This window comes from Eriocheir sinensis, chromosome 12 (genome assembly GCF_024679095.1).
Source record: "Eriocheir sinensis breed Jianghai 21 chromosome 12, ASM2467909v1, whole genome shotgun sequence".
In the NCBI taxonomy this organism is placed as follows: Eukaryota; Metazoa; Arthropoda; class Malacostraca; order Decapoda; family Varunidae; genus Eriocheir; species Eriocheir sinensis.
In genome coordinates, this window is record NC_066520.1 from 19,844,358 (window position 1) to 19,862,173 (window position 17,816).

Sequence of the window (17,816 nt, forward strand, 5' to 3'; positions counted from 1 at the left end):
AGGGTAGGAGCAGGAGGAGAAGGAAGAGGAGAAGCAGGAGAGAAACTTGTGCATCAAATAACAATAAGATGACACCAGAGCCACTTCACGTCCTCTTGAAGACGCCTTGAGTGGAACGAAGGGCCACCATTCATTACCTCTGTCGTTATTATTTTTTGTAGTAAAATACGAATTATATACGGAACAGTTGCAATAGCTTTAGTAGTAATAGTAGTAGTAGTAGTAGTAGTAGTAGTAGTAGTAGTAATAGTAGTAATAGTAGTAGTAGTAGTAGTAGTAGTAGTAGTAGTAGTAGTAGCAGCAGCCTGTTATTTAAAGATGTGTTCCATAATGATTGAGTTGAGTATGGTTCTTGAGTATATATTAATTAAAGAAAGTATTTGAAGAAGTAAAGTTTGTATCACTCGTCAAAAGTCGAAATAGTAAAAGCAAAAGAAGAAAACCAGCAAAAAAAACAACAACACAAATGATAAAAAGTTACATACGCAAGAAAGCAAAAGTAAGGTTTTTCACGGTTATATTACCCCGCGACGCGTCACACACACACAAAAAAAGCCATGTAAAAAAGATATGAAAAAACAATGACAAAACAAACAGTGAAAGTCGGAAAGAATCAAGCGAGAGGGAAGGGAAATGTTAATACTTTTTTTTTTTTCTCTCCTTCCTTTCTTGCTCTGTATATCTGTTTTTCTGTTTGTTTATCTTGTTTTTTTCTGTCCTTTGCACACACACACTCTCTCTCTCTCTCTCTCTCTCTCTCTCACACACACACACACACACACACACACAGTAGCACACACACACATATTTATATAAAAAAAAGTTGCACGGTAGCTTTTTCTTACACGCGCTTCGTTAAATCCATCCTCTCATACCTCCTCCTCCTCCTCCTCTTCCTCCGTTTGAAATTCATACCTCGCACACAAGGCAGCGAAAGACACACTCAGACACGCAAAAACTAAAAATCCTTGACCTTGGCTTCTACGTGAGCTGAAGGACAACTGGAGGCACACTGAGGGCAATACTTTTATACCTGATCTCTCTTGTCTGCTCCTCGGCCCTCGTTCTAGTCTCCTCTCCCCTTCCACCTCTCGTCTTTGCTGCTAGTCCCTCCTTCTCTTCCCCTCTCCCCTTCCACCTCTCGTCTTTGCTGCTAGTCCCTCTTTCTCTTCCCCTCTCCCCTTCCACCTCTCGTCTTTGCTGCTAGTCCCTCCTTCTCTTCCCCTCTCCCCTTCCACCTCTCAGTTGTATCCGAAAGAGGATGATTTTTATGACTTGTAGGACAGTGAACAAGACATGATGTGTTATTTTTTTTGCTGCCCAGACTGGAAGTGTTGAGAGAGAGAGAGAGAGAGAGAGAGAGAGAGAGAGAGAGAGAGAGAGAGAGAGAGAGAGAGAGAGAGAGAGAGAGAGAGAGAGAGAGAGAGAGAGAGAGAGAGAGAGAGAGAGATCACTTTATTTTCCTGGACTTATCTAGAGGCTCATGTGTCCCTGGTCTTAAAGCCTTGGGTGTTCGCTTTCATTTTTCGTCCTTCTCTTCTTCATCTTTCACCTCTTCTTTCTCTTTTCCTTTTCTTCCGACACCTATTTTTTCACCCCCCTTTCTCTCCCTCCAGCGCCGCCTCCTTATCATCCTGCTCAATGGGCCACAGGGGGTCCCCAGGTGGTGCCCAGGCCACCTATGAAGTACTGAATCCCACAGAGGGGAGTCTCTCTCTCTCTCTCTCTCTTCAGCCCTGTGGAGCAGTGATTTTTTTTTTGAGAGAGAGAGAGAGAGAGAGAGAGAGAGAGAGAGAGAGAGAGAGAGAGAGAGAGAGAGAGTCTCACCTCACCTTGCACACCTGGCAGGCAGCCATTAATTAAACAGTTGGCTTTCCACAGACTATTAATGTCGGCGAATATTGATAGCATCCCCTGATAGGCCTATAGATTATCTGTGTGTGGGAGTTGTGGTGACGGGAAGGCCTGTGTGGGAGCCTATTAGTATTTTTTTATTGTTTTGTTGTGTCCTATAATGCATAATGTCATTTTTAGGTATTTAGCGGAAAGTCGTTCGTCATATAAAATAAGGAGTAATTTTGCTAGCTGGTATTTTTGTATAATCATATTTTTGAAGTCGGAAAATCAATACATAATTAAATACCAAATAAATGATATACAAAATACGACAATTCATATCGTAAATAAATAACGACTGTTAATGTAATCATAACAAATATTTTATGTAGTACTGTTGTTATTGGCTGTAGTAGTAATAGTAGTAGTAGTAGTAGTAGTAGTAGTAGTAGCAACAGTAACATGTAGCAATTGCAGTTTAGTAATAGGGGCAAGAACTGTTTTTGTTTTTGTTCTTACTGCAGTTGTTGTTTTCCCGTTGCGTTGTTGCTATGGTGGCGGCGGTGAGCGGTGTTGCCTGTAGTGGTGGTGATGGTGGTGGTCATAATGTTGGTTGTGGTCTTGCCTATCATATTGTTTTAGCTTTATGAGCGGTCATAATATTAAGCGGTCATAAGATTAAGCCTCTATTGATGAAAGCGGTACTTGTCATATAAGAACAGTGATAATGATGATAGCGATAACAACAACAAGAGGAATAACTACTTACCATTGTCATCGTAATCATTATATATACTTTTGTTTAATTAAATAAAAAAGTATGTAAATAATTCGCCATTGAACATCGAAGGAGAAGTGGGTGTATATTAATGACAAAAAAAACACTCGAGGCAAAAATATACGTCCGCAACAGCTGTGCCGCAACCCCTCATGTTCTTTAATTACCTGTAACTCACCTGTCGAATATTCATCAGTTCCATTAAGGTTACCTGTCTGGGATGTGCCTCGGCGGTGCGGTAGAAAGCGACGAGGTGCTTGTGAGTGCGTGTGTGCGTGTGTGTGTGTGTGTGTGTGTGTGTGTGTGTGTGTGTGTGTGTGTGTGTGTGTGTGTGTGTGTGTGTGTGTGTGTTTTCGTCCTCGTATTTGAAGCGTAGATATTGATTTGGAAGCATCTGGTTACGTAATAAGAGAGAGAGAGAGAGAGAGAGAGAGAGAGAGAGAGAGAGAGAGAGAGAGAGAGAGAGAGAGAGAGAGAGAGAGAGAGAGAGAGAGAGAGAGAGAGAGTAGTAGTAGTAGTAGTAGTAGTAAGCAAGTATGATGACCTCTTTCTTCTCAACATGGCACACAACTGGCTCCTCCTCCCTCCTCCTCCTCTTCCTCCTCCCTCCTCCTCCTCTTCCTCCTCCTTCCTCTTTAACCCCGAGGAGATGCAAAAGAGGAGGAGCAGAACGGGAAGGCTAAGGAGGAGGAGGAAGCAGAGGAAGACGGAGAAGGGGATGAAAGAGTCAATAGAGCGAATATGCAGATGTAGAAGCAATCCCGGGAAAGTTCTATGGGGCAGTGCAGCTTGGAGTGTGTCGGATAATTGTGGTTCCCGTAAGTGCGTTCAAATGGGCTGGGGGAAGCTGGTCTAGAGACGATCATATTGGGTCACCTGTTTTGGGAGTGCCACCGACGTTCGCCAGGTGGGCCCAGGTAGTCTCCTATTTGGTATGTAGAGCTGGCCTTCCGATGATTTATGATCCTCCACATGCTTATCTGTATCAAGTCCCGAAATTCGTCCTATTTGTTCTGTTGGCTCCTGTGGATGTTTTGTTTTTCACGATGTTTGTTGCGTTGCTGGATTTTCATGGACAGGCTTTTTCTCTGTTTTCTTTAATGGAGTAACATGGTCTGGGCAGTTTGGTTATCATTTTTTACGCTTCCCTTCGCCTTATAAAAGCTTCAAGTAACAGAAAACGTCAGTTAAAAGGTGTTCGTTAGTCTGAATTAGAAGAGGCTGTCCTTCAACGAACCAGAGACGGAGTGTATACTTTTTGGTGGTTCTCTCAAGTATTTTCCATATTCTTCAGTCTACCTCCTCGTACTGTGAGAAAATAATGGATCCCAGGGAACATGATGCCAGCCAGATGGTGTTCGTTCATCTGTTGAGAACTCTGAAAGGGTCTCCGTCAACAAGACAGAGCCGTAGCATATGCTCGTTGGTGGCGCTCAGATTCATAGGGGGCGCGTGAGGGGCATCGCGCCAGCTGGGGACTTACAGGCAGATGTTTGAACGCCCACGGGCCTGTTTATACAAATGTCCAGATGGAAATGAGATGAGGTAATGACAGTGCTTAGGGGGGTTGTATGTTCTTTTGTATATGAGAGTGTGTGTGTGTGTGTGTGTGTGTGTGTGTGTGTGTGTGTGTGTGTGTGTGTGTGTGTGCTTGTGGGTTCACCTAGCTTGCATTCCTACTTCCAGTTCTCTTCGTGAACTTCATTTTTTCTCTCTAGATCTTCAGCGAGGCGCCAAGTTTACTTCTCTAATTGTACATCTTTCTCTTCAGTCTGACAACACAGGGCCAGTTGCACCGTCCAATAGAGCAAGTTTGTGAGCTCCCCGACCAAACACAAAATACGACGAAAATTCATTGTATAGTTAGTCTTTGGCCGCGTCATGGTCCGAGATGGAGTGCGTTGCCGAGTTAGCCAAAACGGTTGAAGAATCACTGCACGGTCACTTCTGAATGCTCCTTTTTCCCTCCCACCCCCAGTTATGTATCACTGACCTTCATGTATAGTCTCCACACACAGACATTTTTTTTACAGCCAAGGAGACAGCACAAGGGCACACAAAAATAGGGAACAATAAAAAAAGACCGCTACTCGCTGCTCCTGTAGTTACTTCTAAGTGTCAATCCTTTTTGCTTTATCATCTTCCCGCACATACGCAACCACCGACGCGCGCGCACACACTCTCACCCCCTCTTCCACACACACACACACACACACACACACACCATATAATTACCACGTCAAGTGTTCAGAACAGCCCATTAAACGAGGAAATTGATATGTATAAGAAAACTACAGACAAAGTACTCGGAAGAATGAAATTTTAACACCACATTTTAATTTTGCTAAACAACGATAACAAGTCAAAAAACAAGTTCACCGCGCAAGACAACCACGAAGAATGATTAATTATAGTGCGTCTACGTGCAGGCCATCCAGCTACCCATCCTTCTTTTTTGAGTGGTCGATGAACAGGTACCTTCGGAAACCTGCATGGGGAAGGGCAACTGTGGTAACCCGGATGTGACTTTGACCTTGTGTCTAGTTAATAGGCTCTCTCCCACCACGGGCTCAAAGGGTCAATGGGACGGAGATGAGCACCGACGCCACGCGCACCTATAGTGATCCCACCCTTACTTCTGTGTTTGGGAGGGGGAGGGAGAGAGTGTGTGTGTGTGTATGCGTGCGTGCGTGCCTGAGCCGCCCATCAAGCAGGGGCAGCGTGGCGAAATGAAGGAGAACAGTCATGGAACGCCCGGAGGAAACACGAGAGGGAGAAGTGATGCTGGTGAGAACGATAACTGGAGGAGGAGGAGGAGGAGGAGGGGGAGGAGGAAGGAAATGCAAGGCGTTGATTGTGCGTGTGTAGAAACTAGAAACCAGAGACCCACCACACACACACTCTCTCTCTCTCTCTCTCTCTCTCTCTCTCTCTCCTGCCATAAAGTAGATATAAGATAAGAACGTCATGAATTGCGCGCCGTGAAAAATAATAGCTGTCTTTTGTGCGTGAAATCGGTTATAATTGCGTCCCGATGTGTGTGTGTGTGTGTGTGTGGGGGGGGGGGGGATCATGTGTCCTGGTAGTTGATAAGCCTTCTCTTCCCTTCCCTTCCCTTCCCTTCCCTTCCCTTTCCTTCTTTTTTCCTTTCCTTTCTATTCCTTTCCCTTCCCTTCCCATCCCTTTCTCTCCCATCCTGTCCCTTCCTTTTTATTCCCTTCCGTTCCCTTCCTTTCCATTCCATTCCCTTCCCTTTCCATCCTCTCCCACCCTGTCTCTTCCCTTCCTTTCCCTTCCCTTCCTTTCCCATCCCTTTCTCTCCCATCCAGTCCCTTTCTTTTCATTCCCTTCTCTTCACTTTTCTTCCCATATCTTCACTTCCTTTACTTTTCCTTCCCTTCCTCTCCCTTGCCTTCAACTCTACTCCATTTCATTCTTTTATATTTCCCTCCATTTTGCTTCTTCTCCCTAACACCCGCCTCAAACCAATCCCCTACACTTCTAACATGCCTCTATTTTTTTTACAGCAAGGGCGTAAACAAAAACAATAATGAAAAAAAAAAGCCCGCTACTTACTGCTCCTATCTATTTCTTCCCTCACTTTCTTTCCTTCTTTTCCTCATTACTGATTTCTCACCTTCACATTAATGACTCACCTTCCCCTCTCTTTCTCCGCCTCCCGCATCCCATCCACCCATCCCCATAGGAGTAGTTTTTCTTCCCTCGCACGCCTGTCAACTCTCCCATCCTCCTCATCCCTCCTTATCTGTTAGTCTCCAGGTGGTCATGTCTTCACCTCATCACTCGTTACACCCTCATCATGCCACTCATGTCTACCTCATCACAATGCAGACAACATCCCCGCTACGTCCCACATCATTCCTTTGGCTCTCTCCTCTTTTCTTCCTTGTACTTTCTTTATATTTTCGTCTCGTTTTCCTCGTCTCTCTTCGTTTCTTTTGTTCTCTCTCTATCTTCTTATCCGTCTATCTATCTATCTCCATCATCTCCATCTCTCCACAAATTCCCTTCCCTCCCATTCCCCTCTTCCTCCCTTCCTCTCCACCCCCTCACCCACCACCTTCATCACCATCCCTCACCTCACCACCATTACCTCCGCCCTCACCACCACCACCACCTCCCCTCAACTTGACCCCATCACCACCATCACCACCACCAGGATCTTTAAGTACTCCCCTTCACCTCCCCTTCTTCCCATCACCACTCCCCTCCCATTGCTACTTCCCCCTCCCCCCCTCCACCACCATCACCTCCCCTCAACTTGACCCCATCACCACCATCACCACCACCAGGATTTTTAAGCACTCCCCTTCAGTTCCCCTTCTCCCACTGTTACTTCCCCCTCTCCCCCCCTCTACCACCACCTCTACATGCCAACCAGGAGGCCGCGACCCCCAGCTAGGTGAGGTCAAAGGTCACCTGAGTAATGTTCCCTTCCTATTGGCCCCTCCTTCGCCCTTCCATTGCCCTTCCTTCCCCTCAACCCCCCATCACGGTAAGAGAAAACAGGAAGTGAGAATTCAACCCATCTTTAAATGCCTCCTTATTTCCCTCCTTACCTCCCCATATTTTCCTCCTTACCTCAAAATTTTCCTCCTTACCTCCCCCTATTTTCCTCCTTACCTCCCATATTTTCCTTCTTACCTCCTCTGTTTTCCTTTTTACCCCCCTTATTTCCCTCCTTACCTCCCCCTATTTTCCTCCTAACCTCCCATATTTTCCTTCTTACCTCCTCTGTTTTCCTTCTTACCTCCCATATTTTCCCTCCTTACCTCCTCTGTTTTCCTCCTTACCTCCCATATTTTCCTTCTTACCTCCTCTGTTTTCCTCCTTACCTCCCTTATTTCCCTCCTTACCTCCCCATACTTTCCTCCTTACCTCAAAATTTTCCACCTTACCTCCATTTTCCTCCTTACCTCAAAATTTTCTTTCTCACCTCCTCTGTTTTCCTCCTTACCTACCTTATTTCCCTCCTTACCTAACCTATTTCCCTCCTTACCTCCATTTTCCTCCTTACCTCCCTTATTTTCCTTCTCACCTCCTCTGTTTTCCTCCTTACCTCCCTTATTTCCCTCCTTCCCTCCCCTATTTTCCTTCTTACCTCCTCTGTTTTCCTCCTTATCTCCCCTATTTTCCTCCTTACCTCCTCCGTTTACCTCCTCAGTTTTCCTCCTTCCTATTTTCCACCTCGCTTACTCTCCCTTCTTTTCTTTCTTCATTATTTTTCTTCTTATTTTCTTCTCCCTAATTTACTCATTTTCTGTATTCTTCCTCAGTTTCTTCTCCTTCCCGATTTTTTTTTAAGAATTCCTCATTTTTTTCTCTTTTCTTTGCATAACATTTTTTTTCTCATATCCTTTACCTCTAACTTTGCCATTATAATTACCTGTCACTATACCTGTGTGTGTGTGTGTGTGTGTGTGTGTGTGTGTGTGTGTGTGTGTGTGTGTGTGTGTGTGTGTCTGTGGGTCTGTGGGTCTCTGTGTCTCAATGTATACAAACAGTCACTCGTTTTCTCACTTCGTCATCATCAAAACTAATCACGTAAGGCAATAACCCGGGAGGAGGTACAGACTGACACTAAACAATGGACGGGGCGTGGAGGCGTAATGTATTGGGCGGCATGTAGCGTGTTCCTCATATGGGAGCTAGGCTTAGGAGGGGAGGAGGTATGGTGAAAGAGAGGCGGACGTAGAACGGGTAGTCGGGCTGGGTATGGTTGGGATAGGAGAGGGAGAGGAGGTGGTAGGAGATAAGTACATGGGGGTGAGTAAATGGGGGGTCTGAGGGGTGAGGGGAGAGCAGGAGGCATGTATGGGGTGTGTACGGAGGAGGTGTTGGCAAATGGAGGTTAGGCTGGTAAAACGAGGTAGAGGTGGCAGGTGGGAGGGTGTGAGGGCGGGAACGGCGGCTGTTGTATGACTCAATTACGATGTACCAGGTGTTATGAATGATCAGATGAAGAAAATGGAGGTAAATTACGATGTAGAAGGTGTTGTGAATAGTTAAATGAAGATAATATAGGTAAATGACGATGTAGCAAGTGTTCTAGCTAATGAAATGAAGAATATTAAGGTAAATTACGATATTGCAAGTGTTTTAACTAATAAGATGAAGAACATAAAGGTAAATCTGCCGCTATAGAGTAAATGTGAATGATGGAAACTTTAGATTTTGAGGAAAGAAGAAACAAGACATGAGAAGAGAGAGACACAGACATATAGACAGAGAGACAGAAAGAGAAATTAGGTTATAGATCCAGTGTATATATGGAAGGCCGTGACAGAACTAAATAACTAACCTAAAATATCAACAGAAAAAAGAAGAATATAAAAAGAAACCAAACAGAAAAGAAGCTACATACACTCCTCATTACATCGGTTTCTAATATTCTGCCCCGGTACTTTCATTTACCTGAGCGAAATGAGAAACAGGTACAGGTGTTGATGGCGACGATAAGGTGAGCGGATGTGTGTGGTGATGCATGACAAAGTTGTAATGGTGTTTTCGGTATTGGTAAGATGTCGTGGAAATGTATGGATAGTGGTGATAGTGGTGGTGAAAGTAGTAGTAGTAGTAGTAGTAGTAGTAGTAGTAGTAGCATTAGTAGTAGTGGTAATAACCAAAGATCTATTTTTTTACAACAAAGGAGACAGCTCAAGGGGACAAAAAAAGGAAACAATATTAAAAAAATCCCGCTACTCGTTGCTCCTAAAAAGAATCCAAAGAGGTGGCCGAAAGAGGTTGCGATGATAGCGGAATGATAGTGGCCGGTCTTCCTACACACGGCGGCACATTATAACCAATCTTCCTCCCTCATAAATCTGCCTAGCTTCTTACGGGAGCCATAAATTATGTTTGGACTAACCACATGACTCGTTAATTGTTGCTGTCCTCCTCTTTCACCCACGATCGTAATTACAATCCCTTTTTTTTTACCTACCTCCTTTCATCTGGACCTTACGAATTTGCACCAATCGCCTCGGGTCCTGAGAATTTTTTTTTATCATAATAACTTCATCACTGTCTATTTTTTTTTTTTTTATCTATTTACATACCGCAGTCAAGGCATCAAGGCACCAACCAGTCTCCGCCCTTCCAGCGTATGCATATTGGTCTTGTGAACCTTTCCTTGTATGGTAGATCTAGGTAAGAAAAAGGGCCGTGCGTACTGTCCTCTCGTTTGTATAAGGACAAGATTGGCGTCGATAACAGTTAGTGGGGGAGAGTGCCACAGGTGGAGTACAGAAAGGACACTCCCTCCACTACTTTCCTTTTCTTTCCTTACCTGTATTCATTCTCTTCCCCCTTAACTAAACTAAATATCTATAAAAAAAACTTCCTTCGCGTAATTCGAGTGATCCTAAACGCATACCAAAGTTCCTGAGGTTAAGTATGGTTATTTTTTTTTATGTTCGCTGCTCAAGAGGTTGTATGGAATAATGGGAGGGTTGGAAATGAGGTGAGTCGTGGATGGGTAGTGTGTAGGGGTGTTGTGTTTGGTGTAGCAGTAGTAGTAATAGTAGTAGTAGTAGTAGTAGTAGCAGAATTAGTAGTAGGATTAGTATTGGTAGTAGTAGAAGTAGAGGAGTCCTGTTAAAATCAGTCACACCACTCCACACTCCTTCAGACATCACAATAGCACATCCTTCCTTACTCCTGCCTCTGTACCTCTCATCCATCCCCGTCCATATAACCCTTAATATGACAGCTGTGTATGGAAGGAGGGTGACAGCCAGTGAGAGTGTGTGAGAGTAAGGTGAGTGTGTGTGTGTGTGTGTGTGTGTGTGTGGAGTAGAATAACGGCAGTAGAAGGGACAGCGGCGGCATTAGTAGTGATAGTAGAGGTAGAAGAGTACGGTTAATAGGAGAGTCGTGTATGGAATGATGGTGACAGCCAGGGAGAGTATGGGAGAGTGAGACGTGTGTGTATGTGTGTGGGGACTGACCTCACTTGTGTACAGGGACAGGGGCGGCATTAATAACAGGGAAGTGAGAGTCTTATACAAAGGGAATACAGAAGGGACACGTTCTTCCTCTACTTGGTCTTCCACTTCCCTTTCCTTCTCTTTACTTTCCTCTCTTCTCTTCTTCCCTCTCACCAACCTCACTATCACTTCGTTTTAAGCTTTACCCGTTTTTTTTCTTTATTCTTTCCTGCATTTTCTTTCTTAATACCTCCCTTAATTTGTTTTTTTTTATTCCTTTCGTTTGTCCGTCTCTGCCTGCTGTAATACCTTTCTTGACTATTTGTTTTCTTTCTCTCTACCTGTCAGTTATCTTTTTTCCATTTTTTCATTTCGCCATTTCATTCTTCCTTCCTTCCTTCCTTCCTTCCTTCCTCACTTTCTTCCTAACTTCTTTCCATCCTTCCTTCCATCCTAACTTCCTTCCTTCCTTCCTTCTTTCAACACACCTTCAACACAGAATAAGGGGGCTGGGGAGCTTCATTACGTCGACTTAAGTAGCAATGTAAATATGTACCGTAGCGAAGCGTATCACAGCAGCTGGTCTCCCTTTCTTTCTCCCCCTTAGTGTGCCTGTCTGCTCGCTCTCTTGGCTTGGCTTGGAGTGAATGAGTCCACCCAGTCATTCAGTCATCCGCTAGGTACGAGTTCGCTCTGGAAGGGAGGGGGGCGAGGGACCTCCGACCAGTCATTCCGTGATTCTATGCTGTTTCCTTTTCCTTTCATGCGTTGCTGTCTCATTGTATGCTTACTTTCCTCACCTTTCCTGATAGTCGAAGGAAAATCTGTGGGGAAAATCTGAAGAAGCTTATCTATTATCGTATTTTCTTTGCCGGTAAAAAATGAATAACATGAAATCAATCTCGTATAGTGGCTGTTTTCATTCGACCACCACTCACTAACCTAACCTAACCTAACCTAACTTAACACTCACCACTACTTTGCCCTGTGGTACGAGATGTGTCAGGTCAACCCGTACGCGCTAGGTAGATTGAAGGTAGCCTCAGGAAATAAAGGAAATTGGCAACTGCTATACTTTCTTGCAGTCACCATATCCAGTTAACCCATTATGTACCTGTGTCTGTGATGAAGATGACATGACGAGTGAGGAGAGGTGGTGAAGGAGGACGAGGAGGAAAAGAAAAAAATAGAGCAGCAAGGAGACAAAAGATTAGGAGGAGGAGGAAGAGGAGGAAGATGAAGAGGAGTGGACAGAAGAATGATGAAAGAGAGACACGTATGCGACAGGAAGTTGATTGAAGTGATATGGAGGGAAAGGGAAATCACGAAGCAAGATAAATGGAAGACGAGTGCGTGTGTTGTATTTTTCTTTCTTTCGAGTAAATGAAGTTTATTTTAAAAAGTCATCATTATTTAGGTTCATTCTCCATTTACTTAACATCATTTAGTTGTTTCAAAAAGGTGTGTGTATCAAGAAGCCTCCCCACCCGAAATTGACCTCTCTTTTGGCCACTCCGTTTTTTTCTCTTGCATGAGCAGCGATTAGCGGGCCTTTTATTCTGCACTTTCTTTTTGTTGCTTCCTTAGCTGTAAAAAAAAGGGTTGTTTGTATCCATTATTAGCGAGATTATTATATTTTACGCATGTTCTTGATGTTTTTTTGTGTAGTATTTGTATCAGTATTGCGCCGCCACAGCCAGTCACTAACACTAACCTAACCTAACCTAACCTAACCTAACCTTACCTTACCTAATCTATCATCCACAACTGTAATCTACAACGTCAGTCACCTTTACGAGATTCAGAAAATAAAAATACAAAATCATTTCCTACTAACACTAACCTAACCTAACCTAACCTTACCTAACCTATCATCCACAACTGTAATCTAAAACGTCAGTCACCTTTACGAGATTCAGAAAATAAAAGAATGTACAAAATCATTTCCTACTAACACTAACCTAACCTAACCTAACCTTACCTAACCTATCATCCACAACTGTAATCTAAAACGTCAGTCACCTTTACGAGATTCGGAAAATAAAAGAATGTACAAAATCATTTCCTACTAACACTAACCTAACCTAACCTATCATCTACCACTGTAATCTACTACGTCAGTCACCTTTACGAGATTCAGAAAATAAAAGAATGTACAAAATCATTTCCTCTTCTCATCCGCTGACGACCTGAGTGGTCACGCAAATTACTGCAGCCAGTTTGTCAGTCCTTTCCCTTTCCGTTCTCCCTCACGTTCTCAAATGACTGGCTGGCCATCAGGAAGTAAAATGATGACTCGCACTCTTTCCTCAAGTAACTCTTACCTAACCTGAAGATTATCCAATTAACTATCTGTTGAAAGTGAATTTTTCTGTGTGTGTGTGTGTGTGTGTGTGTGTGTGTGTGTGTGTGTGTGTGTGTGTGTGTGTGTAATTGCGTAACAAGTTTTTTTTCTGATCATTGTCACATCAATTAAACACCGCTGTCTGTCCTGTCTTTTCATATCACGATGGTTGTGACAGCGTGTGAAATTATGAGAGTGGAGATTGACAGACTATTTTGGACTCTTTCAATAATGTTTCTGTCCCTTTGGGGGGCGTAATTTCTGTTCTGTACAACGTTCAGATGCATGGGCTGGCCAGCGTCTCCGTAGCTTCTATCCTTTTCAATGGGAAGTACAAAGACGATTTTTTTTCGGCAGGTCATTTTTGTTCTTGTCAATGATGCTGTTAATTAGTTTTTTGTTGTTGTTGTTGTTAAGTGCGAGACACCTCTGGACTAACACCTCATTTGCTTTGTATGTTGTTTTGAGGTAATGAGAATCTTTCATTTTCAGCGTTTTTTTTTCTCTTCTTGTGTGTGAACAGTGGAGTACGATAGATAGATAGATAGATAGATAGATAGATAGATAGATAGAGGGAGAGATAGATAGATAGATAGAGAAAGAGAGAGAGAGACAGTATTTATTAATTCTGTAAACGTATTAAGTAAGCCTCTACATTGATAAGAAAGAGGAGCATGTTACAGAGATACAGATGGTCATAGTAATGTTACAAAGAGTTCAGAGACGATAAGTAATGACGGTATGTTCTTAAGAGTAAGGAATATCTCCCTGGTCAGCAGTGAAATAAGACCCCCTCCCTAAAAGGCTAAACAATTAAATAAAAATAAAACATAGGAAAGTCAACGCAACTCTTTGTATACATAACAGTTTATTGTATTGTTAAGATTGTTAAAAATATAAAAATATAGCTGATAGCAGCGAATGGATACAAAAAATAAAACGAGTGTCTCAATAGTCGTAGAGAGTCACCTTGTGGAGTCGGCCGCGGCGCCGCGCCCCCCTGTGGTGGAGAGTGGCTTCAGGGGCGCTGGCGACGCGGCGGGACGCAGTATGAAGTGAAGTGATAATATACAGGATATGTACATGACTGTCTAATCTGATCACTTATACCAAGCTTCAGGTACGTCAAGGTCATGGAGTCAGGTCATTGGGTCAGTCAGGGTCCCGAGACAGGCGAGACGCGTCAGAGGAGGGGTCGGGGAGGGTCAAGGTCGTTGGTCTTTGAGTCTTGCTGTAGTCGTGTCATCCGAGGTGCCTGAGCGTGCTTGAGATTGTGTTACACCTGGATCTCAAAGTCTTTGGTCGCGTGGGTCGTCGAGTGGTGATATGGACTGTGTTTCGTCGCCCAGTGGAGGTCCAGCCTCCAGTGGGGACAATAATGAATGATGAATAAATACCAAAATAAATAACACCAAAAACGCGGCTTGGAAGTCTGGGCAGTGCAAGGAAGGCTCGCCCTCACCAGCCGTGACTACCAGCAGAGTTAATCGTACTTGCTGATGGCATCATACACCAGGTTGGTGAGTCCTTGCACCACGGGGCTCTCCGACAGGGAGCGGGCGTAGCCACCACTCCCGGAGGAGGAGCCATAGCCAGTGTCGGTTTCGCTGTCTTCGCCAGTCAGACCGAAGCTCAGAACTCCGAGTTTACCGTCATTCTCGACAACGTAACCTGATGGACAAAAAAAAAATCAGTTATCGGAATCGAAGCTCAATATCATGTTTCATTTTCACGAGGCCAAGGAAGCAAAACAATGTGCTGAGAAGTGTCAAGAGGATAGAGGAAGAATGTGTCTACCCAATCTCGGATACTTACCAATGATCATGGCAAGGCCGATGATGGCCAGGATGATGTTGGCGATCTGAAGGCCTGCAGAGATCGTGTGGAGTAGCTTAGCCTTGAGGGTTTGGAAGATGGAGATGAGCGAGCCAAGCGATTCCACGGCGGCGAGACCCCCTGTCAGGCCCCCCAGACTTGACCCCAGGTCGATGGTGTCAAGGCCGTGGTTCCCGCTCAGGTCCAGACCCGGCTTCAGGGAGGAGGTGCCGCTGCTGGCTGAGCCGAAGAAGGAGATGAGGTCGCCGATCTTGAGGAGCAAGTCACTGGCTGGGTCCTCCACGTGTCCTACGTAGTCATTGGCCGTGCCGAGGGCTTGGTGGATGAGATCTGTTTTGTCGCCGAGAATGTTCGGCAAGTGAATGTTGGGCACGACGACGGACGAGGAGGAGGTTTTATCGCCGCCGCTCGAACACCCGCTGCACAGAGTCTCACCGCCGGCCCTCTGCAACAGGCGGTCACCTTATTGTTAATCTCTCATGTCCAGTGTTCAGGAACATTTGAGAAAAAATCTAAGTAATGAGCCATGAATATATGAAGAAGGTATATATATGTGTGTGTGTGTGTGTGTGTGTGTGTGTGTGTGTGTGTGAAAAAGTGAAAAAAATAGAAGCCTCGCCGGGTATTGGCCAAAGCATCACACACACCCCTTACCTGCAGCCTTCTTCCCTCTACCTCCTGAAGGTCATCGGTCGCCTCTTTCTCCTTCGCCAGGCAGAGGCCGGCCAGTAGCAACGATAACCAAAGGATCTTCATGCTAGAGGACAAGGGAAAAACAAAATTGTTCAAAGATTAATATCCTTAATAACGGAGTGTCAAGAGGGTTTGGACAAAATTCTTCCTTGGCATATGAATATTTTTACCTGATATTCTCACTGTGTACCAATTATATGTGATTTCTTTAACATTGTTCTACCTGCACTTGTTTGGCTGAATTGGTTTTCTTTAATAAGATTGTTTTCCCTCAGTAACACATTAGAACACTAGTGTGCACGCATTCCCCTCCTCTGCCCTGCTCACCATCAACCCATGGCACACCTGAATCATTGACAAGTGTGATCAGGATATTGTTGTGTGATGCAACGCTAGAAATTATTATATGAATATGATTACGGAAAAGTCTAAGACTCCTCCATATTCACTAATTACGAGAAATGCCAATCTCTGTATAACTGTTTGCTGTGATGTGTTTCAAGAGGAATGAGAAGACGGAATGGTCACTCCAGAACTTCGCTTTCATTGCAGACTCAGGAGCGCCGCGCCTACCTGTGTGGTGCGCCTGCCGCCACGGACGCCTGCTGACTGACTGGCCTCTTACAGGGAACTGACTCGCAGCGACACCAACACCCCTTTATATACCTTACCCCGGCAACCTACCTGACCTGGTAAGGGGAGTTGCATCTTTGTCACTTTTTGGCCCCGATTTTCTTATTGAGGCGTCTGGTCTTGGGGCTTTGGTCTGTCCACAAAGCTTACAATAGACGGAAGACCTGGATTATTTATTAGTACCTGAAGGCCCGCTTGGATTATATCATTCGCCTTTATTATGTATTGTTAGGTGTGGTGCTGGATATGGGGAGGCGGCGGCGGTGGTGGATATGGTGATGGTGGTGATGGTGGTGGTGGTGTGGGGTGGGGGTAGTGGTAGGGGGGGCATCGTGATGTCCTACAATCTATACCTCTTGTATATTCCAGCAGCGTCTTACCACCACCTCGACCCCAACCACCACCACCACCTCAACCACCACCATCACCACTACAATAACCACCACCACCACCACTACAATAACCACCACCACCACCACCACTACAATAACCACCACCACAACCACCACCACCACCACCACCACCACCACCATCACCACCACTACAATAACCACCACTACAATAACCACCACCACAACCACCACCACCACCATCACCACCACCACCAAGTCAACCACCACAACTACCACCACCACCACCACTACAGCTACTACCACCACCTCTGACACCATCATAGCCGCCACTATCACCAACACTACTACACCCACCACCATCACCACCGTCACCACCAAATTCCAAGTCTTTCTGATCCTGTTCTTTCTGTTTGTCCTCCTCTTCCTTCTACTCCTCCTCCTCTATACCCTTATCGTTTTCTTCTTCCCCTTCCTTCTCCTCCTTATACTCCTACTCCTCTTCCTCCTCCTCTTCTCTTTAACCCTACCCACTGAAGCAAAATATCCATCGCCTCATCACCTCTCGTTTGGGGTATGAGAGAAGGAATGGCTAAGACAGAGGAGTGGAAGATAGCGAGGATGAGAGAGAGGATCTACGAGAGTAAGGGGAATGAAAGAGAGGAGGAGGAGGACAATGAGGAGGATGAGGATGAGGAGGAGGAAATGTTCCGTTGAGGCATTTTCATGAAAAGATGGAATACAGACAGTGGATAGATAGAAAAATACAGATTAATACAGATAAAGAGTCAGACAAATCGATGTAGCTAGACAGATATGAAATTATACAAGTTAGAGAAATGGAAACAATCATATAAAAATAGATACACATGCACAGAGATACAGGTAGATAAATAGATAGACAGACGGGTAGACTGATTAACTGATTGATTGATTAGTGGCTATTGAGAGACTGAACTTAAGAACATGAGAAGATGAGAATATAATGAGTCTAAAAGGAGGGGGGAGACTTATACAGGGCAGCTCATGCGTTAGGAATGTCCAAGTGTGTGTGTGTGTGTGTGTGTGTGTGTGTGTGTGTGTGTGTGTGTGTGTGTGTAGGGGAGAAGATATGTGTATAGGTGTGGGTGTGGGTGGTGGGGGCGACTTTTAAGGATCTACGCTGCACACCATTTATGAAGAGAGCACCCTATTTAAGCGATACAGAATCTTAAATATGTAGACAGTGTTGTTCCGCGGGGCTCACTTCTACCACCCATTTTCCTTCCATTATTCATCAACTAACTAACTGTTCCTTTCACTCATATGCCGATGACTCTAGTGCTGCATCATCCCACATCACTTATAAAACAACAAGAACTATACAACTCAAGGCTGGAGGAGGAGGAGGAGGAGGA

The 17,816-nt window shown here is 44.6% G+C and overlaps 1 protein-coding gene and 1 long non-coding RNA gene across 3 annotated transcripts in view; one reads left to right on the forward strand and one right to left on the reverse strand.

Moving 5' to 3' along the window:
• Positions 1–17,816, forward strand: part of LOC126997578 (uncharacterized) — a 123,277-nt gene that overhangs the window by 43,499 nt on the left and 61,962 nt on the right. For both annotated transcript variants that reach the window (XR_007752195.1, XR_007752196.1), the window contains exon 2: positions 15,989–16,128. This is a non-coding gene — a long non-coding RNA (uncharacterized LOC126997578). The remainder of the gene's footprint in view (positions 1–15,988; positions 16,129–17,816) is intronic.
• On the reverse strand, positions 13,759–16,073 carry LOC126997574 (uncharacterized). Its single transcript, XM_050858747.1, has 4 exons — positions 16,010–16,073; positions 15,398–15,500; positions 14,723–15,188; positions 13,759–14,578 (listed from the first exon to the last, which is right to left on the reverse strand). Exons 2-4 carry the CDS (start codon positions 15,497–15,499, stop codon positions 14,391–14,393), a joined length of 756 nt encoding a protein of 251 aa, XP_050714704.1. The 5' UTR covers position 15,500; positions 16,010–16,073; the 3' UTR covers positions 13,759–14,390.

Coding starts and splice junctions, on each gene's coding strand:
- LOC126997574 (XM_050858747.1), bottom strand. CDS start 15,499: ATGAAGATCCTTTGGTTATCGTTGCTACTGGCCGGCCTCTGCCTGGCG. Junction 15,189..15,397: donor TAGAGGGAAGAAGGCTGCAG/GTAAGGGGTGTG, acceptor CGCCTGTTGCAG/AGGGCCGGCGGTGAGACTCT. Junction 14,579..14,722: donor CGGCCTTGCCATGATCATTG/GTAAGTATCCGA, acceptor TTTGTCCATCAG/GTTACGTTGTCGAGAATGAC.